The 18,602-nt window shown below is 42.1% G+C and overlaps 2 protein-coding genes across 4 annotated transcripts in view; one reads left to right on the forward strand and one right to left on the reverse strand.

The window, feature by feature from the left end:
- LOC133995855 (antizyme inhibitor 1-like) overlaps window positions 1-18,602 on the reverse strand; it is a 547,935-nt gene that overhangs the window by 196,602 nt on the left and 332,731 nt on the right. The window lies entirely within an intron of this gene.
- Window positions 1-18,602, forward strand: part of ripor2 (RHO family interacting cell polarization regulator 2) — an 83,731-nt gene that overhangs the window by 62,125 nt on the left and 3,004 nt on the right. For all 3 annotated transcript variants that reach the window (XM_062435916.1, XM_062435915.1, XM_062435917.1), the window contains exons 5-21: window positions 261-284; window positions 765-818; window positions 8,636-8,785; window positions 9,988-10,051; window positions 10,373-10,416; window positions 11,143-11,268; window positions 11,529-11,677; window positions 12,555-12,684; window positions 13,746-14,507; window positions 15,093-15,277; window positions 15,555-15,717; window positions 15,838-15,967; window positions 16,108-16,269; window positions 16,522-16,695; window positions 17,226-17,428; window positions 17,717-17,800; window positions 18,509-18,599. In XM_062435916.1, the coding sequence (XP_062291900.1) occupies window positions 261-284; window positions 765-818; window positions 8,636-8,785; window positions 9,988-10,051; window positions 10,373-10,416; window positions 11,143-11,268; window positions 11,529-11,677; window positions 12,555-12,684; window positions 13,746-14,507; window positions 15,093-15,277; window positions 15,555-15,717; window positions 15,838-15,967; window positions 16,108-16,269; window positions 16,522-16,695; window positions 17,226-17,428; window positions 17,717-17,800; window positions 18,509-18,599 (2,695 nt within the window). The remainder of the gene's footprint in view (window positions 1-260; window positions 285-764; window positions 819-8,635; window positions 8,786-9,987; window positions 10,052-10,372; window positions 10,417-11,142; window positions 11,269-11,528; window positions 11,678-12,554; window positions 12,685-13,745; window positions 14,508-15,092; window positions 15,278-15,554; window positions 15,718-15,837; window positions 15,968-16,107; window positions 16,270-16,521; window positions 16,696-17,225; window positions 17,429-17,716; window positions 17,801-18,508; window positions 18,600-18,602) is intronic.

Raw genomic sequence — 18,602 nt, forward strand, 5'->3', positions numbered from 1 at the left:
GACTGCAATCTGCTTTGCATTGCTGTAACAGCCTCAACTGTGCTTTCCTTTGTAGTAACTGTGTGTGTGTGTGTGTGTGTGTGTGTGTGTGTGTGTGTGTGTGTGTGTGTGTGTGTGTGTGTGTGTGTGTGTGTGTGTGTGTGTGTGTGTGTGTGTGTGTGTGTGTGTGTGTGTGTGTGTGTGTGTGTGTGTGTGTGTGTGTGTGTGTGTGTGTGTGTGTGTGTGTGTGTGTGTGTGTGTGTGTGTGTGTGCCTCTCCAGGGAGTGCTGTACGATCTTGACAAGGTAAGTTGATGGAGGGGAGGGTCTACTGTAACAACTGCTCCAAGTTTGGTGCACATTGGGGGGAATCTTTGATGTAGGAGAGAGTTGAAAGGGAGGAAGGGGAAAAAAACAGGATTTAAAGAATAATGCAGGAAAAAAGCAAGAGGGAGAAAATGGTTGATGGGGACAGGAAGAGATGCAGTTTGTGAGGGACTAGCTGGGGAAGGCTGCAGGGAATAAAGCATGTACATGTCATAAAAAGCATATTTGCATATAGGACACAACCTATAATGTAATGGACATCTTGCCATCTAATAACATACATTTAACAATCCCAAATGTCATTTTTTTGACATGTAAACTCCGTCTTGCAAACTGTGCCTCCATTATATCCTGTGGTATGGATACAATGATTGATTATTGAATATGTTTATAGTTATCAACCATGTGTAGCCATGCTCTCATGAACTACAATAAATTCTTGTGCCTGTCTGTCTGCAGCAAATCAAAACCATTGAGAGGTACATGAGACGTCTGGAGTTTCACATGAGCAAGGTAAGAATATTTTTCATTTTTCGTTTTTTTTGTTGTCACTGTCAATACTCTATAAATTGTCTGAACGTTGTGATCTGAGTCTTCAGTTTGATCTTCTGTAAGGCATGTCTGTGCTGCCGTTAAATGCTGTTGAAGCTCTCAGATCTCAGTACCTTCTTTCCCTTTAAGCTTCTCCACATCTCTGACATCCACACAGCCACAATACTGCCACACATTTCTCCCTCTTTCATTTTAGGAAATACGCTTATTTGCTTTCTTGCTGAGAGTCAGATGAGAAAATGAAATACCATTTCATGCCTAACCAGCAGCTAGATAGCTTAGCACAAAGACTGGAAACAGGGGCTAACAGTGAGCCTGACTCTGTTCAAAGGTAACAAAATCTGTGTACCAGCACTTCTATAATTCACTAATTCTTCTTGTCCAGCCAATCAGCCGAGACTCCAGAAATGGTGGTAGGCGGACTTTGTTACAATCCAAAAAAGCCAGGCTAGCTGTTTCCCACTGTTTTCAGGCTTTTTGCGAAGCTAAGCAGACTGGTTGCTAGCTGCAGCTTCATATGAAACAAACATGAGAGTGTTATCAATCTTTTCATCCAACTCTTAGTTAGAAAGCAAATTTGCTTATTTCCCCTAAATGTCAAACTGTTTACATCATACTTCTATTGATTTTCTATTTTTTATACTGTTATGATGTGGTAATAGTTGTATGTAAAAATGCTCCCTGAAAGTCAACAAACGGCAGTCTGTTCCACAATCCTTGTTGCTAAAGTTGTTCCATTGTTTGTTCGTGTCCACATATATTGTTCACTATATTTGTGTTTCCATTTAGAGTAAAGAATGAGAAAAAGAAGTGAAATCCTACTACTATTGTTTGTTTACGTAGCTCCTCGAGCCACCGAAAGCCAAAAGCCTTCCTGACGCTGGCCAATCAGAAGAGAGTGGGTTGAGCTAAAACAGCCTGTTTGAGACAGAAGCTGAACTGAGGGACTGCAGCTTGTAAATCATGCAAAGATATACCAGTAAAGCCCCAGAAATTAATATAGGCCTGGAATTGCGTAATACCCCGTTTAACCTTTCATTCTGACAAAACAGGTGTGATAATTTGCCTTTACGGGTCTTCAGAAGTTTCTGGTTTCATGTTGAGTTATTCAGGGAGGTTGTAGTTTTACACCATGCTCCACTGACTTGTTTTAAGTTGGTTTGACAGGATTTTTGCAGCCAGATTTTTTTTCAAGCTCTTTTCTGGTTCATGTGTTGATATATTGGGAACAGTTCCAACTGTTTGATGGTTTAGGCAAAAACTTCCCTACCAAGGTTGCAAGGTAGGGCAACTTTTTTCCCCCTCTATCCTCCTTTTGTAGTCTCCTCCCAGGTTGCCAGGTAGGGACATTAATCCCCTGCATGGTTGCGAGGTTCTCTGACTTCTCTTCCACATCCCCTTTTGTTGTCCTGTAATGGTCTCCCTCGCTGTGCGTCAAATCAGACGTGACAGCAGGCAATCAGAACACACACGCCCAAACAACAGCGCCGTTCCAAAGGTAACCATGGTTACTCAGAGACGGACCCTTTGATGTCCTGAGGAGCTCACAAGAGCCATCTACTGGGTGACGTTAACCCTTAATGTTCACATACACCCAGACAGACCGTAAAAACTCACCTTCAGATGACCGAAAACAAACACATGTACGCAACAATACGAACGAAGACAGATTTGTGTTTCGTAAGTACGTCTGAAGGTTTGAAGACGACAATGAATCTAGGTCAGAGCATAGTGAGGAGCGACTGACATAGTCCTTTAAACACAGGAAGATGAGAAGAAATGGAGGAAAAAAGGGTCTGATGAGAGACGTTTGTTGCTTTGAGAAACTCAGAAACTGTATCTGCATGCATGCACCACTTTGACTTTAATAACAAAGAAGAAGCGCCGGCTGATTCTGTCTTGTGAGTTTAAAACAAACACACACTCAAAGCCTTTCTCCTTAACATCCAACATCATTCGGAAGCAGATGAACTCCCGTCCTCTGTTCTTCCCAACTCTGTATTGGGATGTCAAAAATAGATTTGAATGCACTTGTAAATATTTGAAATGGTGAGGGAGTGACTGATTTATCTCGTCAGGTTGGTAAAAAAAGAAAAAAAAGCCACAAAAGTAAAAGCAAGACTAAAGAGAAAGTTAAATGTAGCTCTCTCTTTTTGGTCTTTAATTACAAATACACACCAGTGCTCCTTTACTTCTTTCTTTGTACTGACTTTGTGTAGGCTGTTGTCTGGAGTTAAAATAGTTTCAATAAATCCTAAAGACTTTGTGTTGAGAGACTGACTCAATCATGAATAAAACTAATGCCAGTGTCATCAATGCCAAGTTCACTATCAGCCCTGGAAGCCCTCTGCCTGCCACATGAACGACTGACGTTGCACACTTGTATACACACACGCACACACACTAGACAGGTCCATTTCCAAACCACAGCATCAGCAGATAGCTATCGAGTGAGATCAATTGTAGAGTTCAGCTAAGAGAATCAGCCAACCACAAAAGCATTGAGGTCAGGGAATTAAAGCGCACACACACATAAAAGAACTGGCCTCATCCTCATGTGTAAAGATATAAAGAGTGGTGACAGTTACAGTATAACTGATGCTGTGTGCTGCTGTGATGATGTCTTTGTTAATGAGACTTTAGTATGTGTTTATCCAATTATCAATTCCTACACAGCTGTAGGGTCGATCAGTTACTTTCAGATACACTAGAGGTGAGGCTTCCAGCATCTCAGCTGCAGACTGGGCCTTGGAGCAGAAGAAACCATATTAGCCAAAAAATCTGAATAATTATCAAATAATTTTCCATGCTGTCATAGACTGTTTTGTGGTAATGACCTTGAATTAGTAGCAATCAGTGCTACATATTATTCCCTCCTCTCTTGTCATTGCCCCAACAACAATATACCGTTTTTAAAAATGAATTAGAGGTCATCAATATGTGCGGTAACCAGACTGTTATCACTCACAAAGCTTCTGTGAGAACAGTATCTGAGTGTTGCTGTAAGGTCCATCTGAATCTCTTCTTATTTAGTGAACACAATGAAATACATCCTGTAAAGTTAAATTTTGGTGTCAGTGGGCTTTTGTTAAACCACACATGACCCACAACTTTTACAATTTGTAAATGTACTGTTACAAGCCACAGTTATAACATATAAAAGGTTTATTCTTCAATTAAAAAAGCCAGTTGTATTGAGGTGTGCGTGCGTGCGTGCGTGCGTGCGTGCGTGCGTGCGTGCGTGCGTGTGTGTGTGTAGTAGGCAGGTGTTGCTTGTAGACCTATGAAGATGAGGAGAAAAATGACAGGGGAGTCATCATCACCTTTTACATTTTTGCTATTTGTACCAACAGCCAGAGTGATGTGTGCTTTGGAGACAAAAGTTGCTGCCTCAGTAGTGGGATACAGGAAATAGGCTGAGGAAATAAGATGAGAGGAAAGGTAGATTTACCAACCTGATATGAAAATGAATGTGTGTAAATGAATATTAGACGAGTATTTTGTCATTCAATTGAGTATATCAGCCCCGTACACACTCATACATCATATATTTAAGACATGAACAAAAGCATACAGTATGATTAAAAAAGCAAAGAAAGTAGGACAATAAAAATCTCACAGTTAATTAATTTGTAAGTGAGAGGACGTTCAGTGTTTCAGCAGCTGTGAGCTACAGTAAGTGTGTTCTTTAGCTCAGGCGCAGGCGTGGCTCTTTGTGCACGACAGCTGCCGCGAGGGATGACTTAACAATCATCTATCAGCAAGTTGTTAGTGAATGAGTGTGTGTGTGTTTGTGACTCACATCAGCCGGCTCTTTTGTTCCTGTTCGTGCTGCCGACTGCCTGCAGATGTCTGAGCAGTAATTGGCACACATGGAAGAAGCAGGTGGCACAATACAACCCCTATGATGTCCTGCATGGGATAGGGTCTATGGTGTGTGTGTCTGTGTGTCTGTGTGTGTGTGTGTTGGCCTCTAGTATCAGCAGGGCATCATTAAAGAGATGAGTGACAGAGATTGAAGGTGAGATGTGCAGCTGCCAGGGTCTCCCCTTCCCTTGAGTGTGTGTGTGTGTGTGTTAAACGTGTGCCAAATTCAATCAAAAATGAATGTAAATACTTTGCATATGATTATTTTTTAATATAAGGCCTTTTTTTTGCTTTCCACTCCTCCCTTGAATCTTACCACTGACACACAAACACAGATGCAGTCTCCGTTCTCCAGAGAGGGTCTTATGTGTTTGATGCTGTTTGATGTGGCCCGCCTGTTTTAATCTCCTTATAATCACTCACCCCCTGGCAGAAAGTGTGTGTGTGTGTGTGTGTGTGTGTGTGTGTGTGTGTGTGTGTGTGTGTGTGTGTGTGTGTGTGTGTGTGTGTGTGTGTGTGTGTGTGTGTGTGTGTGTGTGTGTGTGTGTGTGTGTGTGTGTGTGTGTGTGTGTGTGTGTGTGTGTGTGTGTGCACGCACCATTCGTGCAATCCAGGATAATGGCCATATCTTAAGAGGATTCCTGCCTTATCCTAAAGATTCTCTGCTTGTGTTCAAAATTCCTCACAGTTTAAAATTCAGATACACAGTGGAGACAATCCTTTAAAACTCCTGGTTAATAAAAAGAAACACCACACACCTCAGACTGCATAAAACAAACATCATTAGTTCATATTTTTTCAAAGGATTATCTTGGGCTGGACTTGAAAATACAAAAAAAACTGTAACAGTGACTGTAAAATAGATATTTCATCCTCAGTAATTGTGAACACTATATTATCCTCACCCGGGGCATAATTGATTCCCCAATAAAGATTTTCCCATAATCCCTCACTAGTGCTCTGAGCTGTGCAGGTTTTGTCATCCCACTGAGCTGTAATTAATCCTGGGACTGTGAGTCCAATAGAGGATGTAATTTAGAATACACATACATTGAACATCTCTTTAACATCTGGTGAGACTTAATTAAGAGGGTTCAGGTGTTTTTTGTATGGGATGAATTTTAAACAAGGAGTGATTTTGTGGTGAAATAGCCCTTTAAATGAGCACACCAGTGTCTTATTTTGTGCTCTCAGCTTCTTTTAAAAGGGGAATTTACACATTACTTTACCTGTTTTATAATCACTCGTCCCCTGATAGAAAGTGTGTGTGCAGGAAAGCACATTAGCTGCTCAGTACTGTCTGTGTGTGTGTATAATTTAATTCCCCTTTTTATGTACATGCATATGTTGAGGTTTCTGTCTCTCCTTTGTTTGTGTTTTCCTGTTTCTTCTTTTTCTGGGGGTGAAATGAGCCCGAGGCGGTGCAATATGCTGATGGCCGTTCTCTGGAGTGGAGCTTGGCTGACCTTCAGAGGGACATTTCCTTGAAGGCAGCAAGAGGCTATTTTAAATTGGGGGCAAAAAATTAGCTTCATTAATTGATAATGATATGATTAGTGATGGCTTGAGCAGAACGATGGCTAATCATCAGCCCCAGTTTGTAAGGGGGCCCATTTTTGTTACCGAGGCGCACAATTTCCTCCAAATGAATTGGACTCATTGTAGTCACCTACTCATTCAGGAGTACAATAACATAGTATTTCTTGACTTACTCGGCGCAAAAGTTCACTTCTTTTGACACAGTTTCAGTTCTTCTTCATTACAAATAATATTTAAAAGTAGTTTCAGTCCATTGCTCATGTTTTCCCTCGTTATGTTGTAAACAGACTTGTTTTAAAACTGTAGATTGTTGGCTCTGGACCAGCTCCATACCAGGCGGAGAGCTGAGAATAACAGTTGTGGTTGGAGGGTGTTTTATAGCTGGCTCAGTTCAGCTGCTGCAGCCCCACCACATGCACCACATACCACAGACAGACAGACGGGGCTGGGTCCCAAATGGGGGGTGGGGAGCGCTGAAGGTGGTAGGCTGTCTTTTTGTATATAAGCCAAAATAAGTCATTATAACATCATCAGACACCATTGTAATAACTTTCGCATCTTGAGCCACAGCAGCCTTTCACTTTTTTACCATACATTAAACCCTCACATGATGTGCCCACCCACCACAGCAAAAACATGCTCTCCATTACACATCTGAACACATCTGCACACGTAGTCACAAACACGCCGGCAGTGTGTGCTTCAGACATAAAGACACACAAACAAACACTCAGAGAAGCTGCTAGGACAGCAGGAGCCAGAATGGCCCATTTTCCCCCTCTTCTCCCTAATGAGTGCCATAAAGAGCGCGAGGCATCAATATTTCAGCGCTCTCGTCAGGCAAGCTGCAATATTTCCCTTTGATGAGTCTCAGCAGAGGTGTTTTGTTTTGCCCGGATGTCACTCTGATCATATAAGAATTCAGGAAACCAAAATTAGATGGACAAGTTGCTGACATTCTGAATTGTTGGTTGATTGGGTTTTCTGATACAGAATGACTGTGAACGTGCACTTCTGTCTCAGTTTGTGAAGGACACTTACTTTTATTTGGGAGATTATAATTTTAACTCTATTTTTGTTTGATCCTGCAGATTTAATGAAATAACTACATTTTTTATTGCACTTCTATGAACATTGTTCTAAAGTATTTTTCAATAAAATAACAGTAAAATTATTCAATAGAGTTTTTCAGTGTTGATGATTGAAAAATGAACACATATAATTGTCTCGACTCCAACTATTTTAGTATTGTACTAAACTATTTGAAACTGAAAAATGCCTGTGATGTAACAATTACTTCCTGATTTTTGGCATTTCTATGACAAAAACCTGTTTGGGTCATCACAAAAGCTCTTAACTTTCACTGCTGTTCTGCCTCATTGTTCTGAAATGGATGCATGTTTCATCCCCTACGTTTGGACATTGGGTCAAAGAAGCACTGACACTGGAGGAAATGACACCCTAGTAAGCGCTCCTTAAAAACTTTGAACACCATCTGGAAGCCTTTTCTAGATCACATAAAATCCTTGACCCTGGTGCCTGACACATCCAGCACCATCTTATTCTGATCATTTCACATCACATTCCAGCTCACAGTGAGACAGCGGAATGTCGATGAAGTCGTTCACTCTCCCTGCGGGTTTTGGTGAGATCAGGCTGGCGGTGCAAACTGAAGTCGAGCAGACGTCTCCAAATGAGCTCTAAACGCTGTCTGTTGTTTCCCCCGCTTTGGGAGTGTCCCACTGGGGTCGCAGACTGGGATGTCGCAGCGTCTGCCACTGGAGGCTACCAGCTGTATCAGCTCACTCTGGCAGTTCAGGAGTCTCTGCTTCTTATCTGTTCGTCTCTATCTTGTCTCTTGTGATGTCTCTTTTGATGTCTCTTTTTTCTATGAATAATTTTTGCTTTGATATTACTCTTTTTCCCCCGATCACTTCTTTTGTTGTTTCTACCTTCCTGTTTTCTCCTCTTTGGAATCTAATAATGTATTCTTAGTCATATTTTAACCTTTTGTCAGGTTTCATTGTCAACAAAGCCTATTGTAGCCTGCTGATAACACTAACATCAGTGCTGAGTTACTGTTTAAACCTATAGTTGTGTCCTCCTTGAATGAATCCTAGTGAGCTGTGAACACATTTAAAGCAGTTGGAAGTTTTTGGGGCATTTGCGTCAAGCCCAGGGATATTTTTGATGTAACGTATGGAGAGTTTAAAACTTTGAAGATTAATTTGATTGTTGAAGAAGTGTCTTTCTTTCTTTGTGTGTGTGTGTATACACTTATTAATGTGAAACTTTGCATGTGTATGGGTGTATGCTTGTCCCTCGGGTACATTTGCTAAAGATGGGTGCCTCTGTGTTTGTGTGCATTAAAGGTGGATGAGCTGTATGAGGCGTTCCTCATCCAGAGCCGTCTGAGGGACGGTGCCAGCCGGATGAAGCAGGCCTTCTCCTCATCTCCCTCCACTAAAGGCACCAAGGAGAGCATCGCTGAGGTCAACCGCCGGTATAAAGAGTACACTGAGGTACTGACAGGGCATAAACAACAATGTACATTTACTTAAGTATTGTCAATAAGTATTTTCCATTTTATGCTACTTTGTACTTCCACCACTACATTTTAGAGTAAAATAATGTAATTTCATTGCTCTACCTTTACTTCACAACTAGTTACAAGCTACTTTTCAGATTTTGAGTGAAACAGATGATGAATTTTATATTTATAATTAAGTTCAGTCAGGAACACTCATCGTCATACTGTAGATCAAACTATTTATTGTGACAAATGAAAATACAATTTTATTTACGCTGAAGGCTCCACTCTAAAATGCTCCCTGGATTAGCCAGCATGCTGAGCTAAAACAGGGAGCACAATGCAAAAACCCCCCTGCAGAGTTGGCCAAAAACAAGACATGAATTTCAGATTGACCCTAGAGCTACGATGGGACCCTGAACCAGAAAGGTGGAGGCTGGGGTGGTGGAGGCAGCATTGTGAGCAACAGTGTTGGTGTAGCAAGATCGGTGTAGATGGGAGTCATATTTAAATGGACCGCCTTATTGTGAGAATGGCTGTTATTGGTGTGTGACTGATAAAGTGTGCTGATTCAATCAGCTGCTGTTAGCTGATTACAGCTGGGGCGGATGACTTCCGTGTTTTGCATGAACTAACGCAATGCTTCAATGGTTACTTTGTAGAGATCTGTTTCACTTTGACATTAGTGGGTCTTGTTCTTTCGATCAGTGTCATAAGTGTCAAAAAAGCCTCATTACATCCCCTTTAATTCAGTATGACTAATTCCAAGAGGCGCAGTATATCTGTGTTTATGTATAATAAATGAATTTAAGTTTGAAATGTAAGTATATTTAGCAACTAATACATGTATACAATTACTTCATTAAGATTTTGAATGCAAGGCTTTGACTTGTGAAGGAGTATGTATACATGGTGACCTTTAAATCCCAGTAACACACACACACACACACACACACACACACACACACACACACACACACACACACACACACACACACACACACACACACACTTTTAATCCATCACCTGTCGGGAGCTTGTTGGGAGTTACGACCAGCCTCCACTGCAGTTTACTGTGTTGTCTGGTGTTGTCAGAGTCTTCATTATAGCATGATTGCCATTGTTGTTATTGTCTTGCATGACAAAGGGCCATTTATGTGATCCGTCTTATCTTCATCCTTCTGTCCTCCACAGAACATGAGCACATTCGAGAGCGAACTGGAGAACCTTCTCGGGGAGTTTCATATCAAGATGAAAGGTGAGATAAGAATTCTTCTGAGAAAAACCCATTCACATATTGACATTGATATAGAAAGGATTACTTCACTATTGTTTTGGATGTTTTGGCTGACAGCTTATTATTCAGAGAATGTCCACACTCTATACATGTATAACAAGCAAAAAGCCCAAACTCATGATTACCATAGTTAGAAACTGAACCTCTATGTTGTCACCCTGGATTAGAAAGTCAGCTAAGGTTACAGAACTTGTGGTTACCTGCATCATGTTAGTGTCCTCTTTCTTTTCTCTTCCCTTTGTGAATAAAAAAAGTGACAAATCAATTTCCTCTCTCTGACAGGTTTGGCCGGCTTTGCTAGACTCTGTCCTGGAGACCAATATGAGGCAAGTTCATTGTCCTATCTTTAACACTCATGTTGACATCTCATTTCATGTGGAAAATGTCACAGTTCACACATAGTTTAAATCAGATATAAACATTTTGCAAACAACTTTTCATTTGCTCACAGCAGTTTACAAAATCATACTCTAACAAATGTGAAATGCAGAAATGAGACAGCAAACAAACAAACAGAAAACTTCCCAAAAAGAAATAATGGGTCAAAAAAAGTTCAAATAAAGGAAATAGTTTTTCGACAATAAAGCAGCATTATGTATTGTATTATTATTATGTTTATTTAATGGGCCCAAGTTATTATTTCTATGAAATGGATCATTTTAATCTACTTATCCATTTTGCTATTAAAGGTGCATCCTTGTTGAGCTAAAGTCCAGTCATACATTTCTTTGCTGTAACCAAACGAATATTTAAGAAGTTTGAATGTCTTAAATCTCTGGGGATTACTCCCAATACTGCTGATTTAGGATTCTTCTGCAGGAAAATCTCCAAAAGGTTATTTATAAAAATAAAAACTTTGGTCCAAAAGTTCATCAGTTTGGGACACAGCCAAAGAACGTGTACACAGATTTGCAGATTTAAATATTTTGTACACTTACATTTTTCATTTTAATGTTTCCAGGTGACACTAAATGTCAAGTGCGATAAATCCATCTCCATTATAACTCATTTCTTCCTTTTCTGTCTGCCGCCTTCTCATTCGTTGCCTTTAGATCTTCATGCGGTACGGTCGCCAGAGGTGGAAGTTAAAAGGGAGGATCGAAGTGAACTCCAGACAGAGTTGGGATGGAGACGAGATGGTCTTCATGCCTCTCATCACTGACCTTATCAACATCAAGGTACTAATAATCCAATTTACTGCAGTAATATAAGCAAAGTGTAAGTTGAAAATCAGACACACAACACATGCAGGTTTGTTTTTTCATGCACAATAGTCTGTGTTGGACTTCTTATCTGCAGCCAAGGATGATAGTTTACACAAAATCATGTCTGGTGCAACTAAACACTTCATCAACAATCACCTGACTTGTGGAGTACTTGACGATTAATCCCTAGACCCAAGTAGTAAGTAAATAAACGCTGTCTTTGGCCTAATCAGGTGACAGAGCTGAAGGGCCTGGCCACTCACATGCTGGTGGGCAGCGTGATCTGCGAGACCAAGGAGTTGTTCACTGCCATGCCTCAGGTGGTGGCTGTGGACGTCAATGACCTGGGTACCATTAAACTCAACCTGGAGGTCACGTGGTAGTAAGTATCCTCTGATACGTACAGCAAGCAGTCATTTTTTATGTTATTCATTTATGTTGTACTGTACATGACTGCACTGTCTTCAGCAGAATAACACTGCTAAAGCAAACAAAAATATTCATGCAGTAAAAAGCAGTTTTATTACTGCTTAATTTGTATGTTAGATTATTTTAATGATACTTTAATGTACTTGAATCGACAGATTAACAGTATTAATTAAATGAGAGACTGAAATTACCTGTTTTTTGTGATTATTTTATCTTGATTTTTAAAATATCATACTGCAGATTCATTCAATTTCACATCATGTTCACACCACTAAAGTTCCAATAACACTTCAGTGGGGTTTTATAAAAGGGACAGATGCTACTTTGTGTTCCAGTCTGATATATTTTAAAGACTTTCAATGCTTTGATGCAGGGCACAAAAGTAGCACCAGCCAAATTCTGGTAACATATGCAAGATGCTGGTAGATTTGCTTGACTGCCTGCTAAAAACACTGGAAATCTACTTAGTGACTAGTAAAATTTGAACATTCACAGCCATTGGCCGATGGACAGAGAGTTTATCTTTCACCCTGCTTTCGTTTAAGAGAGCATTACTGGGTCGCAGGATTATGAGAAACCGTCTATAATCATTTTGATCCCTGCACAGTAAATATCTCCATCACTGGTTGCATGTTTGGTTACTAATGAACACTTCAGTAACTGTTCAATTTAGTGTCTGCGTGACTTATGGTTTCCTGCCATCTGGTGGGTAAACCTGTTCATTACAAGTTATGGAAAGCAACTCAGTTCTGTCCGGTAATAACCCCTGAGTTAAAGAAATCACTTACACAGAGAGTAAGCACAGATGACTGATCCTTTCTCTCCTTCAGCCCCTTCGATAGTGAGGACCTGACACTGTCATCAGGCAACGTGAGCAAAGCCACAGCGCTCCAGAGACGAGTATCAGTCTATAGCCAGGGCACGCCGGAGACCCCCACCTTCCAGGACACCTCCTTCTTTGTGAGTCCAACACACAAACCTCCTTTCCCTTGATAGATATGGTTGGGGACAGCAACTCTTAGCTCATTCTGCTGCTGTTTCCTCCCCAAATCAATTTAAATAAGCACCTTAGCTACAGCAGAGGGAACTGAACTGTATGTTTTTCAGGTCTGTAAACTGACTTCATAGTCTCTGCACACTAATTTGAATTTTGCCTGCACCCTGCTATATGAAAATTTGAATTATGGCCCCAAATCTTGCAACCTTGTTTTAGTTAATGCATCATATGTATGTGAGTAACGCTAGTGCTAACCCTAAACTAACCCTCACCCATTTCCCTGCTATCCTCCCCTACGCATTTCTGCATTAAACACCATTACCCACACTCTGTCCTACTTTACACGTTTATCCCTCCTTCTTGTATCTCACTCACCCACCCTCACTCGAATACCCAACACCTTGTCTTATTTGCTTGCGTGCATTTGTGTAAAGAAGTGGCGGCCATATCCCGTGGAGCGCCAGCGCCTCTCCTTCCTGCACGTGCTCCGAGACACCCTGCTTGAGAAGCTAAGGCGCAGTCGCTCGTTTGGCGACCTGGCCTCACTACGGCCAAGGCCGAAATCCAGTCTGGAGGTCTATGTGAGTGTGTTGTGGCCCCTCAGCGCCCCTAACCCGACTCTTGTGTGCCCCCTTCCTCACTGACATGGTGGGGATTTTACTCTTCTGCTGCTGCGGACACACTTGGGCTTGTTCAGTCACTTTCTGTTGGCTGCAAAATGCCATGTGTGGCGGTGTGCATGTTTATTTGCATGACATGCTTAAAGCTGTCTGGGTTGTTGTTACCTGTTTTTGTTCAGACTTAACTTACACTCTAAGTTAAGCAGAACTGGTCTTAATAATTTAGAGAAAACTGTGGTGTTGGAGTAGATCTTTTAAACATGTTGAATCTGTTTGCCATCACTTTCTTCACTTGAGAGAGCTATTTCTTGTACTGTTTGTCTGACATGCACTGATTTCAATCTACATCTCAGGCTTAATCTTATATTTTTCTGCTACACGTTTCCTCCCGTCTTCCCTTTCAGTCCACTTTACCAGACGATGTCTTTGAAAATGGTGGCTGTGGCGTGGCCGAATGCAAGCGTCTCTCCTTCACCTTCTCCGACACCTCTGGCTCTACTCCCAGCCCCAGCCCTGCCCCAAGCTCCCACTCCACAGGACAGTCCAACCCTGAGATCACCGTCACTCCACCAGAAATAGACCCATCACCTTCACAAATCTTCCCAACAAGAGGGGACTCCATCGTAGAGGAGCATTTAGAGGAGGAAGAGGAGGAGGAGTACGAAGAAGATGGGGAGACGGGTAGTAGAACCAGCAGGGGCAGCAGAACCAGCGCCAGCCTCGCCAGTGACGAAGCAGAGGTTCAAGAAGATTCGGAGTGGGAGCGCACAGAGTCCCAGCGAAACTCAGGCTCCAACTGTGGTTCGGCTGCTCCGTCCTTATGTTCTGATGGCCACCTGTCTACGGTGGCCCCAGAGGATGTTTTCCTGGACCATGCTGATGAACTGAAACCTGTGGAGCTGGACACAGAGGAGGGGGAGGGAGGCAGCCTGACGAGGCAGCTCGTGAAGAGGCTGACTTCTTCCGAAATCGTGCCACTGATCGGAAGCTCCACGGAGGGTGGAGGAAGCCTGAGTTGGGCAGGGGAGGGAAGCAGGGCTTTCCTGGAGAGCAGCCTGGAAGAAGCCATCCACAGCCTGCTGATGAGGCTGGAGTCACTGACTCACCGCTGTAGAGAGTTGCAGGACCTGGAGCAGGAAGTGATGCGCCTGGAGGATCTAATGAAGGTGACCATCTTACTGCACTGAATGAACAAAGAAATATTTTATATTGAGTACTTTCAGTGAGTGATAGTTCTTAAACAAACTTGATTTTCTTTTACTGTGTTCCTCAACTAAATTGTTAACTAGTTTGTCATGAATAAAAGTTCCAGGTTTTGTAATTAACATTAAAAATGAACACCAGCCCCTCTACTGTATAATACATAGGGCTATTAAAAAGAGTACAGTAATGCATCTTATGTACTTCCAGGTCTTAAATATAGTGTATATTAAAGAAATGTCCACTATCTGAGGACACACATCTATTATAGCTGATTACATCAACTGAAAAAGTAATTAGTGAAGCAGTAATTGGAGTACTGGAGCTATTCCAAACATTTGTCCAGTGTGCCAAATGTTCGATCTCCTAAATGAATGCCAGTTTGGTCACTTTGATAAAGTAATACAAGGGTAGATGATCACATAGAAATACTCACTAAGAGTTTACCCTGGATTCTGAGGTTTAAAAAATTTACTTTGAAAAAAAAAGTTTACTTTGATCATGGTGTAGAATTTAAGGGTTAACACGCTGTTACCACCTCTTTTCTGTAGTGTCGTCTCCCGGGTCATAGGAGCCGGTCGTCTAGCCTCAGTCTGACAGTGGAGAGCGCCCTGGAGAGCTTTGACTTCCTCAACACCTCAGACTTTGATGATGAGGATACAGGAGACGATAACGCCGTCCTCAGCATTCCCCCGCAGAGGTCTCCGCTTTTTGATGCAGACGGAGAGAGAATCAGGTAAGTCGAGGACAGAGGGAGGAGGACAATAACTACATTTCTCATCGTGTCATGGTACAGTTTGAGAATGAAAATTAAAGTTAGTTGTGAAGGTATCACATATGAAAAAGCACAAGTTCCAACATCAGTATAGTTTTATTGTCTCATGCTAAATGTATCAGTCTGTAAAACCAGCTACATAGATGTTCAGACATAAAATCTGCATAATCAGCAGAGTAGATTGTCGTTCTGTGTTTCTGCTGCCTCTTGGTGGTGACTCTGGGTATTTGCCTCCCAGTGGCCAGCATCCAGAAGCCAGAGGACACCTGAGCGAAGCCCTGACAGAGGACACTGGGGTGGGCAACAGTGTGGCAGGAAGCCCCCTGCCACTCACCACTGGAAACGAGAACCTGGACGTGGCTATAGTCATCCACCTGCAGTACTGTAATCACCTCATCCAGGTAGAGCGCCTTCTGATAACACTGTTATAAAATGATTTATGTCAGCTATGAAAAAAACACAAATTTGGCTTTTGTATATCAGACTTTCTAATTTGCTTTTGTTTCTTTGCCCGATGGCAGTCGTTAAGTGGCGTGGGTGTGTGGCAGCGGCGCAGTCTGCTCCTCAAACTCTCAGGTCAGACTCAGCTGTTAGAAGAGCTAGCAGAGATCAGTGTGGACAGACTGGGAGCGATTACATCTGCTGCTGACGGTGGGTGCCACCAAGAGAAAACAATTTTTTCATTGGTATCTTATGTGTTTTTTACCAAACAACGTTTTATCTTCATAAACAAAGGACTTTCTGGTGTGTTTATTTTTAGCATCTGACCTTCTGTTTTTTTCTCCTCTCAGTCCTCCCAGGCCTTGCTGAGCGCCCAGAGCTGATGACTCTTTGGTCAGAGTGCAGTGGGTCTGCAGGGCTTTTTCACACCACCCTGGACAGAGTGTTCAAACACATGAACCAGTGCTACACGGCAGTGCTGCAGGAGAGACACCCACACAGCGCTGACACAGGTTGGCTCACATTTATTTTGTTCCTGCAAACAAGCCAAAGGTTAAAATTTCATCTTCTTTTTGTTTGCACCACAGTCTGATTTTCTGTGTTTTTTAATTCAAAATGAGTCACTAATTTGATTTGTAAATCATCAGTAACAGTTTTATATATTCAAAGACACCACAAGTGTAAGAGTTATGAAGCAGCTGTGAAGATACACATCATTGGGTATTCATCTACAGGTACTGTTTTTTACCTTTCTCCTCCTCTAGTGATCAGTACAGTAGTGGGTGAGATGATGGACAGGAGTGACCTGGTGGCGTCACACAGTTCTCCTGCCTCTGCACTCTCCCAGGATGTCCTGACCGTGTTTCAGTTTTACGGCTACATCTTACAACATGAAGTACTAGACATGGAGACACACCTGCTGCATCTGGGCAGAGAGGGTGGGCAGCATTTAATAACCTAAGACCCCGATGCCTGAGTGAGAATATATTTTCTTCATGCACAACAGCGATCGAGCTGGATTTGATAGTTATTTGTACTGTAGTGTAAATGGGCTCTGACTATATGTTATATGGTATATAAACAAAGACATAATGGTGATAAAAGAGAAAGTGTGTTTGAATGAAAGGGCTGAGTATGGGAATATAGTCCATATTGCTTATATTTGAATTACAACACGTTTGATAATCAATGGATTAGAGCTTTGTTTTTTACTGATAATTTTTTAAAGAAAAGAACCAAAAAAATCAATTTCCATCACAAATGTATGTCCCCATGTAACCAGAGGTTTTCAGCTCCAAGAAATCTCTAATCACCACAGTCAGTCACTGTAAACAAGGTCATTTTACAGTGCTGACAGCTCAGAAAATCCGACAATGAAGATGGGATTTAGATAGGTAGGTGGCAGAAAAGATCCCTCTGGATGGTTCAAAGTTTCACACGTGTGTCTGTGTTTGTGTCTCAAATTCAGATGTGTTTGTAGAGGTCCTGTGCAGTGGAGATTATTCTCAGTGTCTAGCAGAGCTGGAGCAGGTGCCCCTGTCCTCTCTGTGGCCTAAAAACAGCACCCTGAGAGCCCTGGCCTCCCTGCTCACTGCAGAGGATCCTCAGGTCAACAAGGCAGCAGCCGACTACATCTCCTCTGCAGCATCACACAGCCACTTCAGGACCAGGGTGAGCAGTGTCAATGAAAGGAGAGTTAGAGAGAAGTGTGTGTGTGTGTGTGTGTGTGTGTGTGTGTGTGTGTGTGTGTGTGTGTGTGTGTGTGTGTGTGTGTGTGTGTGTGTGTGTGTGTGTGTGTGTGTGTGTGTGTGTGTGTGTGTGTGTGTGTGTGTGTGTGTGTGTGTGTGTGTGTGTGTGTGTGTGTGTGTGTGTGTGTGTGTGTGTGTGTGGAGGCTAATGCCATTTCAGATATTCTTGACAGATGCCACGAGCCACATTTGAATGTTTGTGTGTCTACAGGCAGTGGAGTGCTACACCCAGGCGCTGTCAGAGGCTGGAGTTCAGAGCCAGAGGGCAGCGTGTTCAGCTCTCAGCTATCTGCAGGTCAGTGGCTTGTTGCATAATGTGAAACTAAGAATATGGGACTGATTTAGGTCTCTGTTTGTGTCCCTTCAGGCTAAATGTCTTTCTAAGCGATACTGTTTAAAGGAGTGGTTTGTATTCATTGTAAAAGATGCAGAACTAAATCAACAGCCCTACTTCTACATTTCACCTGAAGCTTATATGAGGGTTGAACAGTCTAAGATACAGAAGTGGAGCCTGTTTCCCTGCCAAGCTGCAGCAGAGGGATACTCCCCTATCACTGCATTTAGAGTAGGCATGTTCCCTCCTGCATCAGCAATAAACTCACACTGCCAGCACAAAAAAAACAACTAGCTTTGGCTAATGGGATTGCTGAAGCTTCATATTAGTTACAGCTGAACTTTAAAAGGCTTTTTTTTCACAGAAGATGGGACTTTGGATTTTGTCACTTTAGAAAGCTTGACAGCCAGTGTGGATAAGAGTTGGAGGTCTGATCACAGTAAACTGACTCAGTGGAATTACATTTGGGGAGTAGTATGAGAGGGGTGAAGAATTTTATGAATTCAGCTAAACTGCTTAACATGTTATTGCCATGTTATGAGACTAAAAGAACCATTGATTCAGCATGTAGTCATGCGAGAGTCGAGCTACTCGTCAGGCTGACGAAGTAGTTATGAAATGACGAGTACCCTCTTCTGAGATGTTTTCTGTCTGTTTGTGTCACCGCAGGCTGTAGAGAGTATCAGAGCTGTAGTAGCACTGTGTGATTCAGCTGATGAGGAGCTACGCCACGTTGCCATAGAAACCCTGCTCACATTTGGTG

Source organism: Scomber scombrus, chromosome 16, assembly GCF_963691925.1.
Source record: "Scomber scombrus chromosome 16, fScoSco1.1, whole genome shotgun sequence".
NCBI classification, from domain to species: Eukaryota; Metazoa; Chordata; class Actinopteri; order Scombriformes; family Scombridae; genus Scomber; species Scomber scombrus.